We start from the raw sequence: 22236 nt of genomic DNA on the forward strand, positions 1-22236 counted from the left end.
TCTTCGTTTTCTCGCTGTACAGAGTAGACATTTTGGCTGAAAACGTAAAAACTAAACAACACATTTTTTCATTCATCTTAGTTGTAGTCAAACTTTTCTTTATGTTTCTGTAACACCGCAAACACAGCACAAATGATTCAGAATCTTCTGCAGTTCCTGAAATAAGACTTCGCTTTCGAATTTTTTGCCAAAAACGACAAAAATGAAAACTGTCGTCCAAAAAGCGGCAAAGTCGGCTCTGGTGCCGGAAAACGCCTTAATAAAAATAGAGCTTTCGGAAGAAGAATAACTAGTACAAACAAAGGTTCGAGAGAACCCGAGAAATTGTACTGAATTCTTTTTCTTCTTCTCGTATTAGGTGATTTAAGGTTTTACATGGGATTTTACTTATTTGAAGAACCACTTTGCTTTTACTTGAAAAGAAGAACGTAAATCTGGTTCTGATTCTGGAGCTGCGAGAAAACCATTTAAAGCCTTTTTTTGTCAACTTTTAAAGTATATTGGCTAATTTTATAGGAGGACACTAAAAGTGTCCCTTTTCGCTGAATTTGACACTTTAGTCCAAAAAGTTTTGGCAACTCTGGTTCCTTAAAACAAGTTTTAATCAAAAGGATGATCTAAAAGTACTTTGACATGGCTTAGGACAATTTAGTTCTAAGAAAGACTTCTTTGTGTATATACTGCCTTGGATTTTGAAGTGCCTTATCAGACAATTTGTATGTAAGTACTGAAATAGAGAGGTTGTAAAGAGAACCTGGTGTAATTTGGGATCAGCAATGGCTGAAGCTAATAATGGCAGTATGACAGGTAGGCCTTTAATCCTCAAAGTTTATTTCATCATCCTTGTCAACCTAAAAAAATAAATCTATTTTAAAGATATGCCATATCTATATCCAAATGTGTATGCTTATAGTATGGTCCTGGCTGCTTGCTTTGATAAGGCTCCCTGACTTTGGCCAAAAACAGCATTTAAAATATAACTTAGGCTAGTAGCCTATTTAAGCAATGGACTAGGATGAATAATTTTTTTTGAGAAACGATTTCTTTATTAGCTATTCATACTGTTGTGTGAATTGAATCTAAATTTTGACAAAAACTTTGTAGGCCTACATCAATTTTAATTTTCAGTTTCATTGTCAGCAATGTTTGAAAATACAATCTTTCTTATTGTTGTAGTAGGCCTATTTTAAGCAAGGGAAAATCTCTAGCATTTTTATTAGGGTTGGGGTCAAGAAAGGTCTGTATCCAGATAGTCAAAATAGCTTTAAGCCTCAAAGTTTATTCCATTCCCCTAGTCAACCTAAAAAATCTGTTTCAAAGATGTTTGATACCTATAACTAATCTAAATGTGTTTGCTTATAGTATGGTCCTGGCTGCTTGCTTTGATAAGGCTCCCTGACTTTGGCCAAAAATAGAATTTAAAGTAGCCCATAGCTTAGGCTAGTAGCCTATTGAAGCAATGGACTAGGATAAATAATTTGTTTTGGAGAAATGATTTCTTTATTATCTATTCAAACTGCTGGGTGAATTGAATCTAAATTTTATGCATCAATTTTAGTTTCCAGTCTCATTTTCATTGTCAGCAATGTTAAAAAAGGCAATCTCTTGTTGTTGCAGTAGGCCTATTTTATGCAAGGGCAGATGTCTAGTATTTTTATTGGGGTTGGGGGCAAGAAAGGTCCATATCCACATAGTCAAAATAGCTTTAGCCCTCAGTTTATTCCATCATCCTAGTAAACTTAAAAAAACAAAATCTATTTCAAAGATGTTCCATACCTATAACTAATCTAAATGTGTATGTTTGTAGTATGGTCCTGGCTTTTAAAGAAAAGTAAAGACCTCCATTGAACCAAAAATCAGCAGAAATAAAGTCAAATAATATTCCAAGCATAAAACTACCACAAATTACCATCAAAAATAAATGAACCCCAAAGCAAATAGAAATTACAATAAGCAACCAAGTCAAACTCAAAACAAGCAAAACTAACATAAGAAAGGCTTATAATCCCCTTACCTGCTACTCAAAAATACCCTCATGGAAAATATGCCACCTTGCACTAAATATGCACCCATGAAAAATACCCCCTCCTGCTTAATATGCACCAATGAAAAATACCCCCTCCCAAAAAAGTACTCCCCATGGAATATACCCCCTCCCTCAAGGAGAGCTGCCAGTGGTAAATACCACTCCCCCTGAAAAACACCCTCCATGGAAAATAAGGCTTTCCAAATTTAAGAATTTTATTTGAGTTTTTTTCTGTATGGGAAGAAATTTTGGTACTGGAAGTATTGTTTTCTGCAAATAATATAATTGCACTTTGTAATTTCAGCATTGTAATGAAAGTTTCAATTTGCTCTGGGTCAAGATTTTAAAAGTCTTATTTGTCACTGCTCTCTCACAATAAAGTTCTCTTGTTAATTAAATAACAAATGAAGGCTCAGTATTATATTATGTTTCTTAGCTAAAATGACCCACTGACATTTAGAATGATAAATCTTAATTTTAAAGACAAATGTATTTTGTAAGGCTTAACTTAATTCACAAAATGGAGATAATTCATCCAGAAAACAACAAATATTTTTTGTAATAATTCCTTTCCAATTCAATAACATTAGCTCAAAATTTTTTTTGTTTTTTTTTTAGTATTGGTTCATTCTAATACTGAGGCCTTTCAGTATAATTTGAAGCAAAATTGAAAAAAAGCAACAAAAAAACAGGACATGTTGAACTGCACAAAATTTACCTTCACTTTGATTAAATAAAAAAAAGGTGCTCTCAAATGAAATTGAAGAGCAACATTAAAACTTGAAACAAACAAAAATTATTCCAAGTTTGAGAGCATTAACTCCCTCTCAGCTCCTTTTTTTTGCACTATTTCACAGCACCATAAAAGCACTTCTTTTTCCAGTTCTATCGCCAAATCCAGCTGTAGCAAAATGAGTGGGGAGCTCAGAAGGGGACAAACCCACTGCATACAAAATAAGAATGTTTGCATTAAGTTTTAATGCCTGTCTTACCTTTCAGTTGTAAAATTTACTTTTTATTTAGTTTCTATCCATTTTCATGATTCTCGTTTACTCACTTTTATTTTAATGGATCTCTTTACTTTTCTTGAAAAACCTATTTTATGGATAAAGTTCCTTTTAATTAATTTATGTATGTTTTGTATTGATATAGTCTTTACTTTTCTTGAAAAACCTATTTATGGATGAAGTTCCTTTTAATTAATTTATGTGTGTTTTGTATTGATATAGTCTTATTAATAAAGAAGTAAAAAGAGTTTAAGGAATGAATAGCAAAATATGTGTATTAAACTGACAACCAATTGTTTATTTTTAGTAAAGTGCAAATTATGTTCTAGTCTTGAGAAGACAAAGGGGTTGTTTAGGGTTTTGTTCATTTATTAATGGTGATTTGTTGTAGTTTTGCACTAGGAAGATAAGAAAAACTTACTTGTAGAATTTGACAATGCTTTTGTCCATAAAACTTAAACAATAAGAATTTGTAAAACAGTTCAAAATAGGGATGATACCTTCTTATTGACAGTGAATAGATATAAAATTATTTAACTGGATATTTCAAACACATATACAGTTTTACTGCTGATGATGAACACGGTATATGTGTTCAAAATATCCAGTTAAATAATTTTATATCTATTCACTGTCAATAAAAAGGTATCATCCCTATTTTGAACTGTTTTACTTTTGTCATGGAAAGGCAGTGTGGTCTTCAAAGTTATCCAATAAGAATTTGTTGGCTCTCAAAGTCAAATATCCTTTCAAAGAAAAGCTAGACCTTCTTAAATCGTTGGTGCTGTATGTTTTTAGCTTAAATTTGAAGATTTTTAACCTAAGTTTTTTTCTTCAATGTTTTTTAATTTGGTGGCTGCTGCTGCCAAAGATTGCAGATTTCAACAAAAATGGATTGTGATTTTTTATTTTAAGTTATGAACATACTTATGGTATGTAAATTTCTCTTTATCCCTTTCCTTAGGACTTTTAAATTAACCTTACAAAAACACAGCTTAAATAAAATTCTTAAATTTGGAAAACCTGATTTTCCACATCAGGTATTTTCTTGGGGGAATTTTTCCAGGAGGTATTTTCCTCAGGGATATTTCCTTGGGGGTAAGGGGTATTTTACAGGGGAGGGGGGGGTAAACGCCTAGAACCTGAACTGACAACATACATTCAATGGTATTTTTTCAGTAAAGTTCAAATTATGTTATGGTTTTAAGAAGACATGGGGGTTGTCAATCCTAATAATCTTAATTTCTGCTTGTTTTGAATTTGATTCATTTATCTATTATAATTTCTGTTCGTTTTAGGTTTCATTCCTTCATTGATAGCGATTTGTGGTATTTTTAAGCTTTGTAGGTCATTCTGTTTTATTGTTTATGCTCTTTCCTTGTTTAATGAAGCTCTTTACTTTTCTTTGAAAAACTATTTTTGAGGAAAATATTTTTTAAATTAGTTCTTGTGGATTTTTTATTTGTATAGCCTTTTTCATTAAAAAGAATATACTTCTTTGGTTTTTAATCCATGGTTTGGCCTAAAATTTGCATGTTGATGAAACTTTACAATAATTTTTAACAACATATACCCTTTTGAAAAATCTTGAAGCAAATAATAGTGCTTGATTTGGTGTTATAACTTCTCTAGTTCACCAGAAAAAATAAAACTTCATACCATTCCAAAAATTGAAACTATGGTCGTTGGCAAGACAAAGAAACACAATGAAGAGAGAGTTGGAATTACAAGATGATTATTTAATGCTCTTTGACAACTTGGATATGCATACACTCTTCAGATGTAGTTAAATTGTTACCTTAATAATCTCAGTCACTCTTGGGACATCGCTCAGATGTCTTGTTGACAACCAGCATTCACACCATGCCTTTTGATTTTGTTTTAAAGCAAGTTTTAGTTTAAAAAAAATGGTCCAAATACATGAATGTGGAGGGGGGACATACCCAACATCCCTAGAGACATAATTACTAGACCATTTACCAATGCTGAGCAAAATGTCTCAAAATTGATATTAAATATACTTGGAAATTTATGGGCTAAGGAGAAGGGCTGTATGTCCTCCAGTCGCTTCTGACTCTTAAAAAGGGAATGAGAATTTTTTTTCTATTCAAATTAGCTTCTTCCAAAGTTTCAATGATTTTACTAGCTAGGATAGAGCAATGTAGCCTATAAAATTGCTCATGTGCCCTTTTTTTAAATGTACATGGATAGAGTCTATTTGTTTAATTGAATGTCCCATAAAAGTTTCACCCTAATGATGTTAATAGCATTATTTACAGTAACTGTTTGAAGCATTAACCATAAAGTTCAAAACCGCAAAAAGTTACCCTGAAATTAAAGATCTAAAATAATAACGTTGGCTGTTCTTGAGATGTTGCTTTGTCACCTTTTTTATAATCTACATGTCCATAGTTAGTTTTGATTTAGTTTCACACCCACTTAAACATTCCTTAAAAACTTCAAATAATTGATTGAACTCCAAATTAGAGCATCAACTGTTCTTGAAGTATTGCTGATACGTCATCTTGACAACCTTCGTGGAAAGAGTGTGTTTCTAATCAGTTCGATACAGTTTCAATATTGTCCAAAATTTTCGCCTCAACATCCTTAGCCTTAGTAGTAGTAGTAGTAGTAGTAGCAATGGTAGCAACATGAGTAGCAGTAGCAACAAGAATTAATAGGAGTAGCCTTAGCTTTAGTAGTAGTAAGAATAATAGTACCAAACGGTATTAAGAGGATGCAAACGTTGTCTTTTGGTTAGTTCAACATCCCAAACAACAACAAAAAAGGTTAAGGGTGTGGGCTTTCACACACTCTTCGTGTTTACCCTCCCGAGATTTCTCCAGGTACCTATTTAGAGCTGGGTTGACTCTGACTCAGCTTACAGAGTCACACCACTGACAACATCCCAAACCAAATAATTGGGTATACTTAGATTTGAATCCTCACCCTCTTGCCTCTTGCTGTCCCTTCAGGTGTCGGGATTGACGATGAAAATGTAGAGGGTGAGCTAAAAGTTCAAGATGCATTTACTTCCTATTTTGCTAGTATTGGAAAACTGTAGCCTCTTCTGTAAGTCCTTCTTCTTCTCTACCTGATTTTAGATCTTACCTTAGACCACCTTATACTAAATCAATGACATTGAAACCTGTCTCTGAAGCTGAAATAGTCAGAATTGTCAATGGTTTGAGGGGTTCTTCATCTTTTGGCCCTGACTCTATTCCAACTAAAGTTGTCAAGTTCATTCTTCCTGTCATTGTTTCTACCCTCACAAAACTTAATCAATCATTCTTTAGAAAATGGTGTCTTCCCAAGTGCTTTAAAGCGTGCTCGTGTTATTATTCTTTTTAAAGATGGATCAAGAAATGATCCTGCAAATTATTGTCTCATAACTCTTTTATCAGTATTTAGTAAAATTTTTGAAACCGCTATGCTTTCTCTACTCCTTGATTTTTCTTAGTTCTAAACACTTTTCATGATTTTCAGTTTATTTTTGGGCAAAGCACTCAACTTAGCATGCATGTGCAACTCTCTTGAATTATTTACATTCAGCTCTTGACTATTGTCTGATACCTGTTGCTCTGTTCCTTGATGTTCAGAAAGCTTTTGACTCATTAACACACAAGATTCTTCTTTGGAAACTGTTCTATATCGGTATAAGAGGAAATGCTTATTCTTTATTTCTATCTCAGTTGATCCACACTTTTCTAATCCTTCTGGAATAGAGTTCAGCGTTCCACAAGGATCTTTCATTTGGCTGATACTCTTTTTAATCTACGTCAATGACCTTATTAATGCGGTTAAAAATTTTAAACATACCATTTGCTGTCGTCTTTGTCAACCAGTATCTGTCACTAATTGCGACAGGATTTCATACTTACTGGATACACTTATTGCTTTTGCTGATGACAGTACTCTTGGCACAGCTGGTAGAACTCAGTCTGATCTTTGTTCAAAGATGATAGCCCTATTTGAAAGAGTTATCCAGTGGTTTGATGCAAATTGTCTTGCCTTAAATGTCGGAAAGTCTTGTTTTCTCATTTGTCTCGAGAGTCTCAAAGGCTTGCCTTGACTGAAATGAAATAATTGTATCAAGAGGTTGACGAAAATCTTTCTTTCAAGCATCATATTGTCCTGATTAAAATTAAAGTCTCCAGGAGTCTTGGAATCCTTAGAAAGTTGAAACACATATTTCCAGGGTCGATTCTTAGAATGTTGTTATGCAGCCTAGTTCAGTCTTATATTTCATATTGTTCTGTTATATGGATGTCAACTTTTCCCTCGTCTCTGAACCCACTTTATGATAAAGCAAAGACTCTTATTCAGGAAACTAACCAATCTTCACTTAAACCCTTGCTTGATTTGAAATCTCTCTATTTTCTTTCTTGTTCTTCTTTCATTTTTGTTTTTACAATTGCACGGCCATCTTCCTGCTGCCCTATGTAATAATATATCCTTTGTTTCTGACCAATCTACTTATCATCTTGGCACTTCCAACAATTTATAGATTCTTCATACTCCATTAGTGAGGTCTGACTTCAGCCCTCTGACAGCTTGCAACTGGATCTGGAACATGCTCCCAGTGTCTGCATGAAGATGTCACTCGTTTGGTATGTTCACAAATCATTTTAGAGAATTTCTTGCAAGTAAATAAGTCTTATCCAGTTTCCCTTGGAGTTGATGTCTCTGGATTGAGTTGGATATTTAATTGAATTGGTAAAATCATGAGCTACTCTCTGCCTAGCTTGTTATTTTGGGGATTGCAACTGGACTTTTTTGGATTTTGTTTCTTTTTTTGTGTTGGTATTTATTTCTCCTCTGTTCTTTCCTGGCCATGGAGCCTTATGGGGGAGACTGTGTTGAAGTAGTTTTTTTGTTTGTGAAAATTATTACTAAACAAAGAACATAAAACTCGGACAAAGAATCCTAAATCCAGAGCACCAATCCACCGGCTAGGAAGCTAGTAATCCGTCCTGTAAGTTTCAGCCACAACACTGTTCCTTAGATATTGCTAATAGGCCGTTTTGATAACTTGCATATAGACGGTGGTTGTGATTCAGCTCACTCCCCCCCCCCCAGAAAATTTCACATTCATACAAGGTATTGTTGTAATAGTAGCCACAGTAGTATTAAAAGTACTGGTAGTAGTATAATTAGTAATAGCAGTAGTATAAGTAACAGGAGCAGTATTACAATATTGTCTTTTGGCCAGCTGAGGATCCCTTTCATCAAGTTATGGGAGTTTCAACTTAATACAATCAGCTATTGCTATGACACAGCCGATAAGTCCTTTTGATAACGTATATATTCATATAATTGTGAAATTTTCATCTTAATGCTTTTAGCCTTACAAGTAGTTGCAATGGAAGTAGTATTTATGGTAGATTTGTAGCAGAAGCAGTAGTAGTATTACTGTTTGTAAAAGTAGCAGTGGTAGTAGCGCTAGCAGTGACATGCAAATAATATCTTTTAATCAATTGATATTCCCCTTAAAGCATTCTCTAAAAGATCCAGTTTAATGGCAAAATCCATTCTTGAGATACGCCCTTTTACAACCTGCATGCAAATAGTAGCTTTTCATTTAGTTAAAATTTCCCCTCAATATTCTGTCTTAACTTTCATCTTCCTACGCGTAGCCTTAATTGTACTAACAGCATAGGAATAATGGTAGTAGTAGGAACAGTAGAAGTCGTAATTGTTGCATCAGTGGCAATAGTAGCAGCATTATTAGAAGCAATAGTAGCAAGTACATACTGCCTTTTGGTCAGTTAAACATCTCACTCATCATGCCCCAGAAGTTTCTTCTTGATGTGGTAAGCTGTTCCAAAAATATTGCTGATTTGCTTATATCAGCAATATGTACGTACATATTATTTTTTATAATTTTTTTCCACTTTCCACTCAACGTTTCTCCAGACGTTTATTTCATTATCCTCCTTTTTACACCTTTTTGTTCCTGATTGTTCCTGAGTTACACCTTTTTTGACAATTCCTCATGCAAATAAAGAGTGTTGTTGACCAGTCTTCTTTTCACCTTCTCTTTATACTTAAGTTTCTATAAATTTGATTTAATCTTTTTTCATTTTCATCTTCGTGTATACTGATTAACTTATACATATATTTTTTTATTTCGATTTTTTAATTTCTATTAATTATTTCTATTATTTTCTTTATTATAATGAAAGAAAGGTTGAGATGGCTAGGCCACGTTCTACAGATGAAGGATGACAGATTACCGAAGATTGTCCTTTTTGACCAACCGTCCGGGGTTACACGGAAAGCAGGTCGTCCTTGTCTGGGTTGGGAGGATGTCATAAATAAAGATTTAAAGGAAATGGAAACTTCTTGGGAGGGTGTAAAGAGGGAGGCTTTAAATAGATTAGGTTGGAGGAGGAGCATGCGTAGCTGTGTTGGCCTCAGGCGGCTTGGTGCTGCAGTGAGTTATTAGTAGTAGTAGTAGTAGTAGTATTTTCTTTATTTATTCTCTATTAATTATTTTTTTTTTAATTTCTATTAAATTGTACTCGCTTCTGAAACAGTAGTTTTACTTGTAATAGTGGTAGTAGCAGCAGTTGTAATTGTGGTCGCAGGAGTAAGAGTGGTAGTAATAGTAGTAGTAGTGTGCAAATATTGCGTTTTGGTAAATTGATTATTTCTCTTTTCATTTCCTTTTAGTTCTAAATTAATACGCTTAACTGTTGCTGAGTTACACCTTTTTTGACAATCCCTCATGCAAATAACGTGTGTTGTTGACCATTCTTCTTTTCACCTTCTTTTATACATAAGTTTTTGTAAATTTGATTTAATCTTTTTTCATTTTCATCTTCGTGTTCATTAACTTATACATATTTTTTTTTCTAATTTTTTTCCTACAAATGGTAATATCCCAAAACAATAATCAATTACTTTTGTTTTGCTAAATATTTTATTACGACACGGAAGATCAAATAGATCGTCCACTGCTGCCGAATCGAAAGTTTACTCTTTAAGGAAAACTCTTTTGCTGTTTTGTGCTGTTGGAGCCTGCTTTCTAATTGTTTGGGGGATTTCTCTGCGTTTTTTCTCTAAGAACAGGGTGTTCAATTTACACCACTTTTTATTTGGAACTTCATCTTTGTCAGAATTTACTAATTACTCTTCGTCAGATGTATATACATTTTTTCTCGAAATTGCTTTATATTCCTTTTAATTTTATGTTTTTAGACATTGTCGACGTTTTACCAAGTGACATTAAGAAGGAGGTTGGCAGTTCAGACCCTGTCATGTTTCCTAAACTTGAAGATGGCCTGATGAGTACTTTTCCGAGCATTTTGGTACCATTTAAGCTTGAATTTGACTTTCGGGAATCTGGCTCCATATCTATTACTGATCAAGGTAAAAATTTCAGAGTGGGACACCACTCACAACAGTCTGCTTAGCATATTCAAAGGCTGAGAGCTTTCAAACTTGCAAAATATAGCAGTATTACAATATTGTCTTTTGGCCAGCTGAGGATCCCTTTCATCAAGTTATGGAAGTTTCAACTTAATACAATCAGCTATTGCTATGACACAGCCGATAAGTCCTTTTGATAACGTATATATTCATGTACTTTTGAAAATTTCATCTTAATGCTTTTAGCCTTACAAGTAGTTGCAATGGAAGTAGTATTTTTGGTAGTTTTGTAGCAGAAGCAGTAGTAGTATTACTGTTTGTAAAAGTAGCAGTGGTAGTAGCGCTAGCAGTGACATGCAAATAATATCTTTTAATCAATTGATATTCCCCTTAAAGCATTCTCTCAAAAGTTCCAGTTTAATAGTCAAATCCATTCTTGAGATACGCCCTTTTACAACCTGCATGCAAATAGTTGGTTTTCATTTAGTTAAAATTTCCCCTTAATATTCTGTCTTAACTTTCATCTTCCTACGCGTAGCTTTAATTGTACTAACAGCATAGGAATAATGGCAGTAGTAGGAACAGTAGAAGTCGTAATTGTTGCATCAGTGGCAACAGTAGCAGCATTATTAGTAGCAATAGTAGCAAGTTCATACTGCCTTTTGGTCAGTTAAACATCCCACTCATCATGCCCCAGAAGTTTCTTCTTGATGTGGTAAGCTGTTCCAAAAATATTGCTGATTTGCTCATATCATCAATATGTATGTGCATTCTCTCAAAAGTTCCAGTTTAATAGTCAAATCCATTCTTGAGATACGCCCTTTTACAACCTGCATGCAAATAGTTGGTTTTCATTTAGTTAAAATTTCCCCTTAATATTCTGTCTTAACTTTCATCATCCTACGCGTAGCTTTAATTGTACTAACAGCATAGGAATAATGGTAGTAGTAGGAACAGTAGAAGTCGTAATTGTTGCATCAGTGGCAACAGTAGCAGCATTATTAGTAGCAATAGTAGCAAGTTCATACTGCCTTTTGGTCAGTTAAACATCCCACTCATCATGCCCCAGAAGTTTCTTCTTGATGTGGTAAGCTGTTCCAAAAATATTGCTGATTTGCTCATATCATCAATATGTATGTACATATTATTTTTTATAATTTTTGTTCCACTTTTCGCTCAATGTTTCTCCAGACGTTTACTTCATTATCCTCCTTTTTACAATTCCTCATGGAAATAACGAGTGTTGTTGACCAGTCTTCTTTTCACCTTCTCTTTATACATAGGTTTTTATAAATTTGATTTAATATTTTTTCATTTTCATCTTCGTGTTCATTAACTTGTACATATTTTTTTTTCTGCAAATGGTAATATCCCAAAACAATAATCAATTACTTTTGTTTCGCTAAATATTTTATTATGACACGGAAGATCAAATAGATCGTCCACTGCTGCCGAATCGAAAGTTTACTCTTTAAGGAAAACTCTTTTGCTGTTTTTTGCTGTTGGAGCCTGCTTTCTAATTGTTTGGGGGATTTCTCTGCGTTTTTTCTTTAAGAACAAGGTGTTCAATTTACACCACTTTTTATTTGGAACTTCATCTTTGTCAGAATTTACTAATTACTCTTCGTCAGATGTATATACACTTTTTCTCGAAATTGCTTTATATTCCTTTTAATTTTATGTTTTTAGACATTGTCGACGTTTTACCAAGTGAAATTAAGAAGGAGGTTGACAGTTCAGACCCTGTCATGTTTCCTAAACTTGAAGATGGCCTGATGAGTACTTTTCCGAGCATTTCGGTACCATTTAAGCTTGAATCTGACTTTCAGGAATCTGGTGCCATATCTATTACTGATCAAGGTAAAAATTTCAGAGTGGGACACCACTCACAACACAGTCTGATTAGTATATTCAAAAACTGAGAGCTTTCAAACTTGCAAAAATTTTGTAGGGATTAAGTAAAAACCAGACCTAGAGCTCATATGGCACTTGTGACGAGGCCGGAAGAGCCAAGAGCTCATATGGCATGAGCTCTAGCAAAATTCTATGAATCAATTGATTGATTTTAAAGGAAAATCAGAAGCTTAATGTCTGTCGGGATTTAAAATAAGAGCTCTGAGACACGAGGTCCTTCTAAATATCAAAACTAATTAAGATCCAATCACCCACTCGTAAGTTAAAATACCTCATTTTTCTAATTTTTCCTCTCCCATCAGCCCCCCAGACGGTCGAATCGGGGAAAACGACTTTATCAAGTCAATTTGTGCAGGTCCCTGACACGCCTACCAGTTTTCATCTTCCTAGTACATCCAGAAGCACTAAACTCGCCAAAGCACTGCCCCCCTCGAGCTCCCCCAAAGAGAGCAGATCCAGTCCGGTTACGTCAATCACGTATCTACGACATTTGCTTATTCTACCCACCAAGTTTCATCCCGATTTTTCCACTCTAATTGTTTTCCAAGATTTCCGGTTTCCCCCTCCAACTCCCCCCAATGTCAACATATCTGGTCATGGTTTAAAATAAGAGCTCTGAGACATGATTTCCTTATAAATATCAAATTTCATTAAGATCTGGTCACCCGTTCTTAAGTTAAAAATACCTCAATTTTTCTAATTTTTCCTAACTTACAACCCCCCCCCCCCCCCAAAGAGAGCGGATCCGTTCCAATTATGTCAATTACGTATCTGGAACTTGTGCTTATTCTTCGCATCAAGTTTCATCCCGATCTCTCCACTCTAAGCGTTTTCCAAGATTTCCGGTTTCCAAGATTTCTGTTTCCCTTCTCCAACCCCCATGTCCCCGGATCCAATTCGAATTGAAAAATGGAGCATCTGAGATATAAGATATTTCTTTATATCAAGTTTCATTAAGATCCGATCACCCATTCGAAAGATAAAGATACTTCAATTTTCACGTTTTCCAATATTTCTGATTTCCCCCTCCAACTCCCCCTAATGTCATCGGATCTGGTTGGGATTTAAGATAAGAGCTCTGAAACACACGATCCTTCTAATGTGAAATTTCATTAAGATCCGATCACTCCTTCGTAAGTTAAAAATACCTCTTTTTTCTAATTTTTCAGAATTAACCCCCCCCCCACTCTATCTCTTCACTCTAAGTGTTTTCCAAGATCTCCGGTCCTCTTTCCCCCCAACGCTCCCTAATAACACTAAATCCGGTAGGAATTTAAAGTAAGAGATCTGAGTTACGAGGTCCTTCTAAATAAACTTAAAACGACATTAAAACTTAAAACGAACAGAGATTATTTCGTATATGAAAGGGGATGTCCCTCTTCTTAACGCCTTGCTCTTTAAGCTAAAGTTTGACTTTTTAAAACAATAAAAGACTTTAGTCTAAAGAACGGGGCGTTGAGGAGGGGACATCCCCTTTCATATACAGAATACTTTCTATTGGTTTTAAGTTTTAATGTCGCTCCTTACTTTCAGCTAAAAAAAAAATGTTTAATTCCATGAAAAAGACCATGCAATTAAAAAACGAACAAGAATTAGCTTAAAAATTTGTTCAACAAACTATTTTTCAATGAAAAGCAAGAGCTTCATTAAATCAAATATGAGCAAGAATAAAGACAACTAATCTCCCAAGCGTAAAATTACAACAAATCGTGGTCAGTAAATAAATTAAACATAAAACCAACAGAAATTACAATAAATATCTGAGTTAAATTCAAAACGATTAAAAATTGATATGAGTGGGGCTGACAACCTCCCAGGCAATCTCAAGATCAGAACATGCTTTGCACTTCACTGAAAACAAAATACACTTTAAATGCTTTCCGTTTTTGAACTTTAATAAATAAATAAAAAAAACTATCAAGACTTTAAGGAATAAATATTCCTATATGTGTATTAAACTTGCAATCCACGTTCGTTTGTTTTTCTTCTTTCAGTAAAGTGGAAACTATAAGAGGGAGCTTATGTGTCTCCACCTCTCCTTTATCCATCGCCAGAGCGTTGCAGTTGTTACCGTGCATTGAAGTTTACTTTGCAGGTTCCCTTTGCCAATATTTCCTGATAAGAGCCAATTTTCTCAAACCAAGCATAAACGATAGTCAAAAATGATAAATGATCCTTATGATACCACAAAGTTAAGGATATAGTAAAGATAACTGACCCTTTTCTTTGGATGCTTGTATTATTTTGGCTTCTTTTAGTTTTGACGAGGTTTTTGAAGAAACTAAATTTCAGAAGGGAGAGGGGGGGATTGGCAAACATAAAGTTGCCCCACCCACTGCCTCGTAGCAAATTAGGTCCCTGAATGTGGCTTTGTTGTTGGCTTTTTCCATTTACTGCTTATTTTTCAGAAGCAGTGAAGAAATCAGATCAAAAAGATCGTTTAAAAGGCGAGAAGGAGAAAGGACAAGAAGAAAATAGAAACATTGAAGGAAATGATGATGAACTGTTGTGTGTTTGCCAGGAGCCACATAACGATCGATTTATGATTTGCTGTGACTGTTGTAATGGGTGGTTTCATGGAAAATGCGTTCGAGTTACTAAAGTTATCGGTAAGTAGGAGCATGCTTGTAACTCCCCCCATCAGACGATACCCCTCTAATAAAATACCCCCCCCCCCCCAAAAAAAAAAAAAACAAACCTGCAGCTTGTTGGTTTCCAGCCACTTTCGACTTATATAAAAAGGAATAGAACTCTCAATTTTGGACGTAATGAATATCCATTGAAGATTTTGTAACGATGAAGTCGAGGTAGAAATGAGGAAAGGGAAATTGAAGAGAGGTCTCCCCCAAAAAATCCTGGGGATTATGTATAAATGTCTACCTTCACCAGAGGCGTAGCTCCAACATTTTTATTGAGAGAGAGCAAGAGGGGCTCCATCTTCGGATAGTCAATGAGTATGGGCTATCCTTCAGGGGAAAGTAGTTGTGGTAGCTCTGGCCTCTTTAAGTTGCTTGTACTTATAGTAAATATTAAACATTATTAAGTGTTACAGTAAGTAAGAATCTTACTGCCAACTATCACCTCACTTACCACAGGAAACAAATAAAATATCAATCAGTGATACTTTGTTCCTCCTATTTTATTGTTAGTAGCGTGTTGCTCTGCCTTAAACAGGAGGAATCTTCGTATTGTATGTATGTATTTATTTATAACCCATCCTACAAAATAATGAAGTGATGGAGTACATTGAAAAAAAGAAGAAGAAAGAAACAACATATTGTGATTACATTCTAAAACACAAAAAAAAATTCCACGTTAAAAAAAAACAACATTTTGCCATTCATGGCCTTCATTATGGCACATGTGTACATTCAGCTCAGCTAACTTAGCACACGGGTCAGAGAAGCTATATTTTTTCATCAAATGGGTCCAAGGAGGAACTCGCAACAGAAACATAGCAAATTTGAAGAAAACGCGCTCCATCCTTAGATGGTCAGATTCACTAAATATAGGGTAAAACGGTACTAAATACAGAACATGTGGCAGGACGACACTATTGTAAATCCTCGCAAGACGGGCTCTATTCAAATGAAACTGAGAACTAACAATTGTACCATATGCACGACTTTTAGTTCCATACTTTCTAGTATCAATAGCCTAGTTTTCTTCAAATTTTTTCCAATAGGAAGGCTAAGATAATTCAACTTAACACAAGGCTTTACTTCTGTACCATTCAGATCTATAGATATATCATCAGATCTAGTCGCATCTAATTCATTAAAAATCAAAACATCACATTTTCCAAAATTTAGGGAAAGCCCAATATCACTGTAGTTTTTACATATCTCTAAAAACATTTTTCTAGCCCACTGGTAGTCCTACTAATATTAAAAATGCCGCCTGCATAACAGAATATCGACAGATCAGTACCTTTATATATACAGCACGAAGGAAGTTGGCACTGAGCTGGAAGTGTTGCATTATTATAAACCGTGGGAGAAGTAACCGCACCCTGCTTAACCCCGATATGAATTGGTATATCATCAGTCAGCAAATTGCTTCCATGTATACGTATTTTTGCTTTCATATGGCAGTGCATGTGCAGAAGAGGTCTAACTAAGTCTAGCGATACACCACGGTTCAAAAGCTCATTCATTGCTTGGGGATGCAACAACGAATCAAATGCTTTACTAACATCGTATGTTCCAAGCGCTAGAGTACCACCAGACTTATCTGCATCGATCAACAAATTGCACAGACATTTTAGGGCATGGAAGCAACCAAGCTTAGGCTGGAAGCCACACTGGTGAGGAGGCATGTAACAGATAGAACGTAGGTTATTAATTATAAGTAATTCAACACCTTAGCTAAAACGCTTGAAACAGTTATAGGTCGATATGATGAGCACTCAGACGGATCCTTCGCTTTTTTGAGAATCGGTGAAATAAGACTAACACAAAAAGAATCTGGAACTATACCACAACAAAAATCATTCGGTACAACAAAGAAAGATGACATATAAGTTCATCAGACCCATTTTGTAAATGAAGGGTGCATATGCCATCATAAACCATATACTGTCTTTTGTTAAGCTTTCCTATAACATCACGTAATTCACTAGAACTACAAAGGTACCTGGCCCAGGAGTACGTAAGCGATTATTAAATTCCGTTTCAAATTTCTTGAGAGTGTTAACGTCGGGTTTGGTGAACTCACTTTTGAAATATGAATGCCACTGGCTCTCGCTAATGGTAATTATGCTTTCCCGAGTTTTATTATTTGCCGAACGAGTTTTCCATAACTTATTAGGGTCATTCGCGATCGATTCCGCAATGACAACATCTTTGAGCTCCTTCTGAAAGTGCCGCTTAGTAAGTAACCGTAAAGTATTTAAAACTCCGTTTCTAGGTTTATCACAATCATTCCACAGACGTAACCGAAATTTCGAAGATTGACAAGCGGATTTGAGGCTCTCGTTACTGGACCATCCAAATTTTTCGGTTTCAGATCTACATGTTCTTACTGGGACAGCGAATTTCTGGGCATTTTTAGAGCGTGGGTAATCTGCGCACAATAAAAATTCAGTTCAATATGAATGTCAGATTTGTCCATCCCAGGTTGCCGTTGGAGCAGTTGAAACGGAACTCGGATTTTATCTAGCATGAAGTCACACTCCCCTTGGAAGACTTATCAATCTTGTCCCAAAATTTAACACGTAAAAATTTTGATTCCCTTTTGATAAATTCAGAAGAGGGAGTATCTCAGACGGGGATCGACAGGAACAAAGGGATATGGTCACTATATTCACCTTCCAAACCGACTTTAACAATAAGATCTGCATTGGGAGGTTGGAGAAAGACTACATGGTCAAGATTAGAAGTGCTTTTTAAAGTTAAAATAAACGAATAATTTCGGTCTTTCGGTACAATCGAGTAACCGGTTGGTAGAATAGATAGAAATGTTTCAGCTCTAGCACTTGAATTCTCAATTAGATCACAGTTAAATTCTCCGATAAGTATACAGTTTTTGTTCATCTTCTCGATCTTTTTTAAGATCGAGTTTGGCCACCCTTCTGCAAGCGATAGCAAATTTTCTGGCCGAGGTGACCAGTTTGGCCACCCTTCTGCAAGCGATAGCAAATTTTCTTTGAGAAGCTTCGTCCCTGCAATTGGTTGGAAGATAAAGATTGACTATTACCAAGTTATCGACTGCCACAGCAAGATAACAATTACATTTCAAACAATTCTGATTGACAAGTTGTCAGGACAGCTAAACCACCGCTTGGCCTTCCTTTAGCTTTAAATCTTCTTGCAGGGGAGAGATGTACTGTTACGTTAGAGGAAGGGCATAAAAGCTAAAAATTCAAATCCGTCAAAAGGTGCTCCTGAATACAGATGACACTAAAGAATTCGCATAACTTTTCCAGGACTGATAGTTTATCAAGAATGCCACCGTTAATATTTCATGACATAACGGAAAGAAAACAAACAATATTCATTGAAAGCTGTTAGATTTTTACTGTTCAGCAGTCAATTTCCGATTTTCGGAGCAGGACACTGAATAGCATGAGTGACCTGAAGCTTTGCACACAACACATCTTTTCTTCTGCACGCATGGCTACTCTTTTGTACTTTTATGGTCGGAGCCTGCGCACTGAGAACAGACCTCGGCATTATGGCACTCGGCTGCCAGATGTCCTACATGGTGGTATTTGAAAACAACGGCGTGGTAATGTTCGAAAAACATCAATGCGAAAGCGTTCAAAACCGATCTTCGGAGGTTCCTTCATATTAGCCTCCACGGCTTCTTTTGGCGGGAAATAAAGTCTGAAAGTGCGGGACTGACCGATCTGCTCAGCTTTTTCGCATGATGGGATCAATTTAGCCACATCTTCTGCTTCAAAATCATTTGGAACAAATCGCAGAACTCGTAAAAACCTACCTTCATGGCATTAGTAATCTTTTTCAGTGGAATCCTTTGATTTGACTATTACTTTCCACTTCTTATTTTTCTTGAGCTCTACTATATCGTCACTTAGCTTTCCACATGTAGTCAGAATAAAGTCCTTACGGGCCTCGGGAAATTCAAGAGACTTTGGAGGGTTTTTCACTACGACCGAGTATGGTAGCGGGGTGGAAGGCTATTTTGTAGTAACAGCAATGGGCCACAATATTGGAGCCTGTTTCAGACGTTCCGTGACGCTGTCTAACTTTCTACACGTCTGGTTCACTTTAGTTGTACTACAAGCACCAACTGCATTGGCACTCTCGGGTACTTTATAGGGCTCATATATAACGAATTGAGGCAAAACTTTCTTGTCTTCGGAAAATCGATCGACGGCCTTCACTAAATCTAGCACATTTTCAGAGTCTTTATTAGCTGGTTCTCATTGTATCATCGTATCCCAAATTTTCATAAAATGTCCATAATACTTTCTTCGCATCAAGGATAGATTCATGAGAGAAGAACTCGACCGCTCTAATAACGAAAACTTTTATTTTTAATCCACATGCTAGTGATAGGGTAATAAAGTTCAGTAGCGGATTCCATAAAAGTTTGGTTTTGCTACATTCACCAATTCCGTATCCCACTCGCCCTAATTAATACAGGCAATTTTTTTCTATCGTCTTCCAGAATCTAAGTCCGTATCCAAGCCGGTTTTTACAATTGTTATATCTCCTCACTAAATAGTTTTTCACACGACATACAGTTTACTCTTTGGGCGATAATTAGTTATGCTCACTGAATTAATTCAAGCTCACAGCAAGTTAAATCCAATAAATCCATACAGATGTTCTCAATCTGAAGACTAAATGAAAACTGAATTAGGCCAGTAGACTTTAGGTGTTTACAATAGGTTAGGAGTAGGTGTTTGCGGGGGTCTACTACAAGTCTGGGGAGCCTCTGGCGTGCCCAGCAGGGCGTGCTGGCGATTTATACTCGAAATAGACAAAAAAAATCAATGGATTATTGATTAAATCAAGTTGTGTCTGCGAAATTGGAATTCCCCTATATAGGGCAGCATAAAGCATTTCACAAAAAAAAACAACACAGAGACATAAAAAAAGAAAGAAAACAACATTCAAAAATAGCGAAAAGAATCAGCTAAACCATTGAACGAAACAATTGGAACAAGAAAAAAAACATTCAACAACACTAATATAAAAATTAACATCATATAACACCCTCACAATGGGTCATTCCCACACGAATAAACACATCAGATCCCGATCACTAATAAAACACCCATTATCCATTACTTTTTCAGCCCACAACCCTTCCTCCTTAGCCAATCCAATGGTGTTCACAGTAAGATCCCCCCCTCCCCATGGATATATTCTCTAGACAATTCCCTGCTCAAATTGTACCCAGGACAATTACCCTCAACATCTCCATGCAGAAAAAGGAGTCGGAAAAGAGAATGTAAGACATAAAAAGAATGTCGTATTCGAAATCTGGTAAATTTTCCTTGAAAAATCATCCCTCTGGAAACTTCCTCCGCATGGAAAATTACTCCCGTGTAAAATCCCACCAGCAGAGAATTTGCCCCGCCCCCTCCATCCAAAAATGTATCCATACTTTCTAATAACAAATAAAATACGTAAACATTGAGCAAATTTTTAACTTAAAGACCTTTCCCTAGAGGCTTTGGAGGGTCATGATATCTCCAAAGGCATAGTTGTTCGGCCTTTCGACTATGATGAACAAAATAGCTGTCTCAAAATTTCGATACCGCGATTCTGAGAAAAAGGGGCGTGAGAAGGGGCCTTGTTGCCCTGCAATCTTTTTTGGTCACTTAGAAAGGGTACTAGAACTTTCATTTCTGTTACAATGAGCCCTCTCCTGGTATTCTAGGACCTGGAAAAAAACACGCATCCGTGATCTTTCTTCTGGGAAAAAAAATTTATAAAATTCCACATTTTTGAAGATTGGAGCTTGAAACCTCTAGAGTAGGGTTCTCGGATACGTTGAACCTACAGGGTCCTTCCCCCTTTTTTAGAAAATCAGGCAAATTTTCTCGGGCCAGTACCCTTTTATGGGTGACACTAAACGTAATGAAACTTATATATTTAAAATCAACATAATAAGCCAATTCTTTTGATACAGCTACTGTTATAAAAATTTTATCTTTATAGTTTAATTCAATTTAATTTTTAATTTATTCAGGTAAAAAAAAAACACAACACCAATAATAATAAAGATCCTGGAAGCGATCTTGTTGAGGACCATAACAAAAAAAAATTGAAAATGAAGAAGAGAGAAAAAAAGAAAAGAGAAAATATGGGTAATTAAAGCAAATTGAATAAAAATGTAGAGAATTATAATATCATAATTTTAGTACATTGTTATACAACGTGCGAAAACTTGTGGATAGCTCGACACTGGAGGGTATTATATTCCATATAGTACCCTCCATATAATACCCTAATTCTGGTTACTATTAACCCGGGTCACTCTTTACTTACAGTTCGTTACCAAGTACTGTTTGATGTCATCGTTGATAGTCATGTTAAAATGGTGGTCTATGGTTGACCAACCCTTTACCCTTCCATTCAAGAAATTGGGACCCCTTCCTAAACCAAGCAATTATGATACACTGCTGTTCAGAGTTTTAAATAGAGCTCAAATGGCTAATATCCGTTAATGTTTTAGGTGAAATAATTGAGACATGGATTTGCCCTCTCTGTAGAGAACGCCCTACAAAACGGTTAAAGTTGCTAGATTCATGGAGGAGTAGGGATTCTTCCCCTTCAAACCAGGTAAGTGCTTTTTTGGAAAGGCTTTATTTTGTTTAATAAAATACTAAATTACAAAAAGTATTGTAGAAATGTAATAAAGTATGTATGTAGTAAAGTATGCAAAAGTGTTGTAGTATTGTAGAAAAGTATGTTGAAAATCTATGTTCAGGGTACATATATTCAAAAAATAATGAACCAGTGACATCCACCCCAGAAGACACAACAAAGATAAATAAAAAGAACCGTAAGAAATTAAAAGAAAACGAAGAAGAAAAATCACTTGGAATGAAAAAAGAAATTGAAGGTGTTAAACAAATGACAGTTGGAGACTGAGACAGAGTAAACACCCTTTTGTTAGGATTTGAGCGAACGAGCCTTCTAATAACTAATTCGTGTAGCTGGATAGTGTGGCTCTATTTTTGAACAGAACATAAAAAACGAAATATTATGTTTTACAGCGCTAGTAGTGTGAAACTCTTTATTTCAATTGTTGTCAATCTCTCTTGCTTTCTATCAAACAAATATACCTCTTCAAATACCACCGTCAAAACAGATCTTACAGAGTAATCTTTTTTCTTTTGTTTAATTAATTTTTAGGGAAAATTGTGAGATATGATCCCATAGATTCGCTAATTTCTTTCACGTTTTCTCATTTCCTCTCTCTCTCTCTCTCTCT

General features: G+C 35.5%; 1 protein-coding gene across 6 annotated transcripts in view; it reads left to right on the forward strand.

Moving 5' to 3' along the window:
• The first annotated feature begins 578 nt into the window (after window positions 1-578).
• The window catches only part of LOC136030886 (inactive histone-lysine N-methyltransferase 2E-like), a 63451-nt gene continuing 41793 nt past the window's right edge, over window positions 579-22236 (forward strand). For 2 of the 6 annotated variants that reach the window (XM_065709973.1, XM_065709974.1), the window contains exons 1-5: window positions 581-807; window positions 10237-10407; window positions 12097-12267; window positions 14730-14930; window positions 21475-21581. In XM_065709973.1, coding sequence (XP_065566045.1) covers window positions 777-807; window positions 10237-10407; window positions 12097-12267; window positions 14730-14930; window positions 21475-21581 — 681 coding nt within the window. In that variant the 5' untranslated portion in view covers window positions 581-776. Of the gene's footprint in view, window positions 808-10236; window positions 10408-12096; window positions 12268-14729; window positions 14931-21474; window positions 21582-22236 lie in introns of all 6 variants that reach the window. The other 4 variants (XM_065709975.1, XM_065709976.1, XM_065709978.1 and 1 more) reach the window with 4 other exon arrangements.

This window comes from Artemia franciscana, chromosome 9 (genome assembly GCF_032884065.1).
Source record: "Artemia franciscana chromosome 9, ASM3288406v1, whole genome shotgun sequence".
Taxonomy (NCBI): Eukaryota; Metazoa; Arthropoda; class Branchiopoda; order Anostraca; family Artemiidae; genus Artemia; species Artemia franciscana.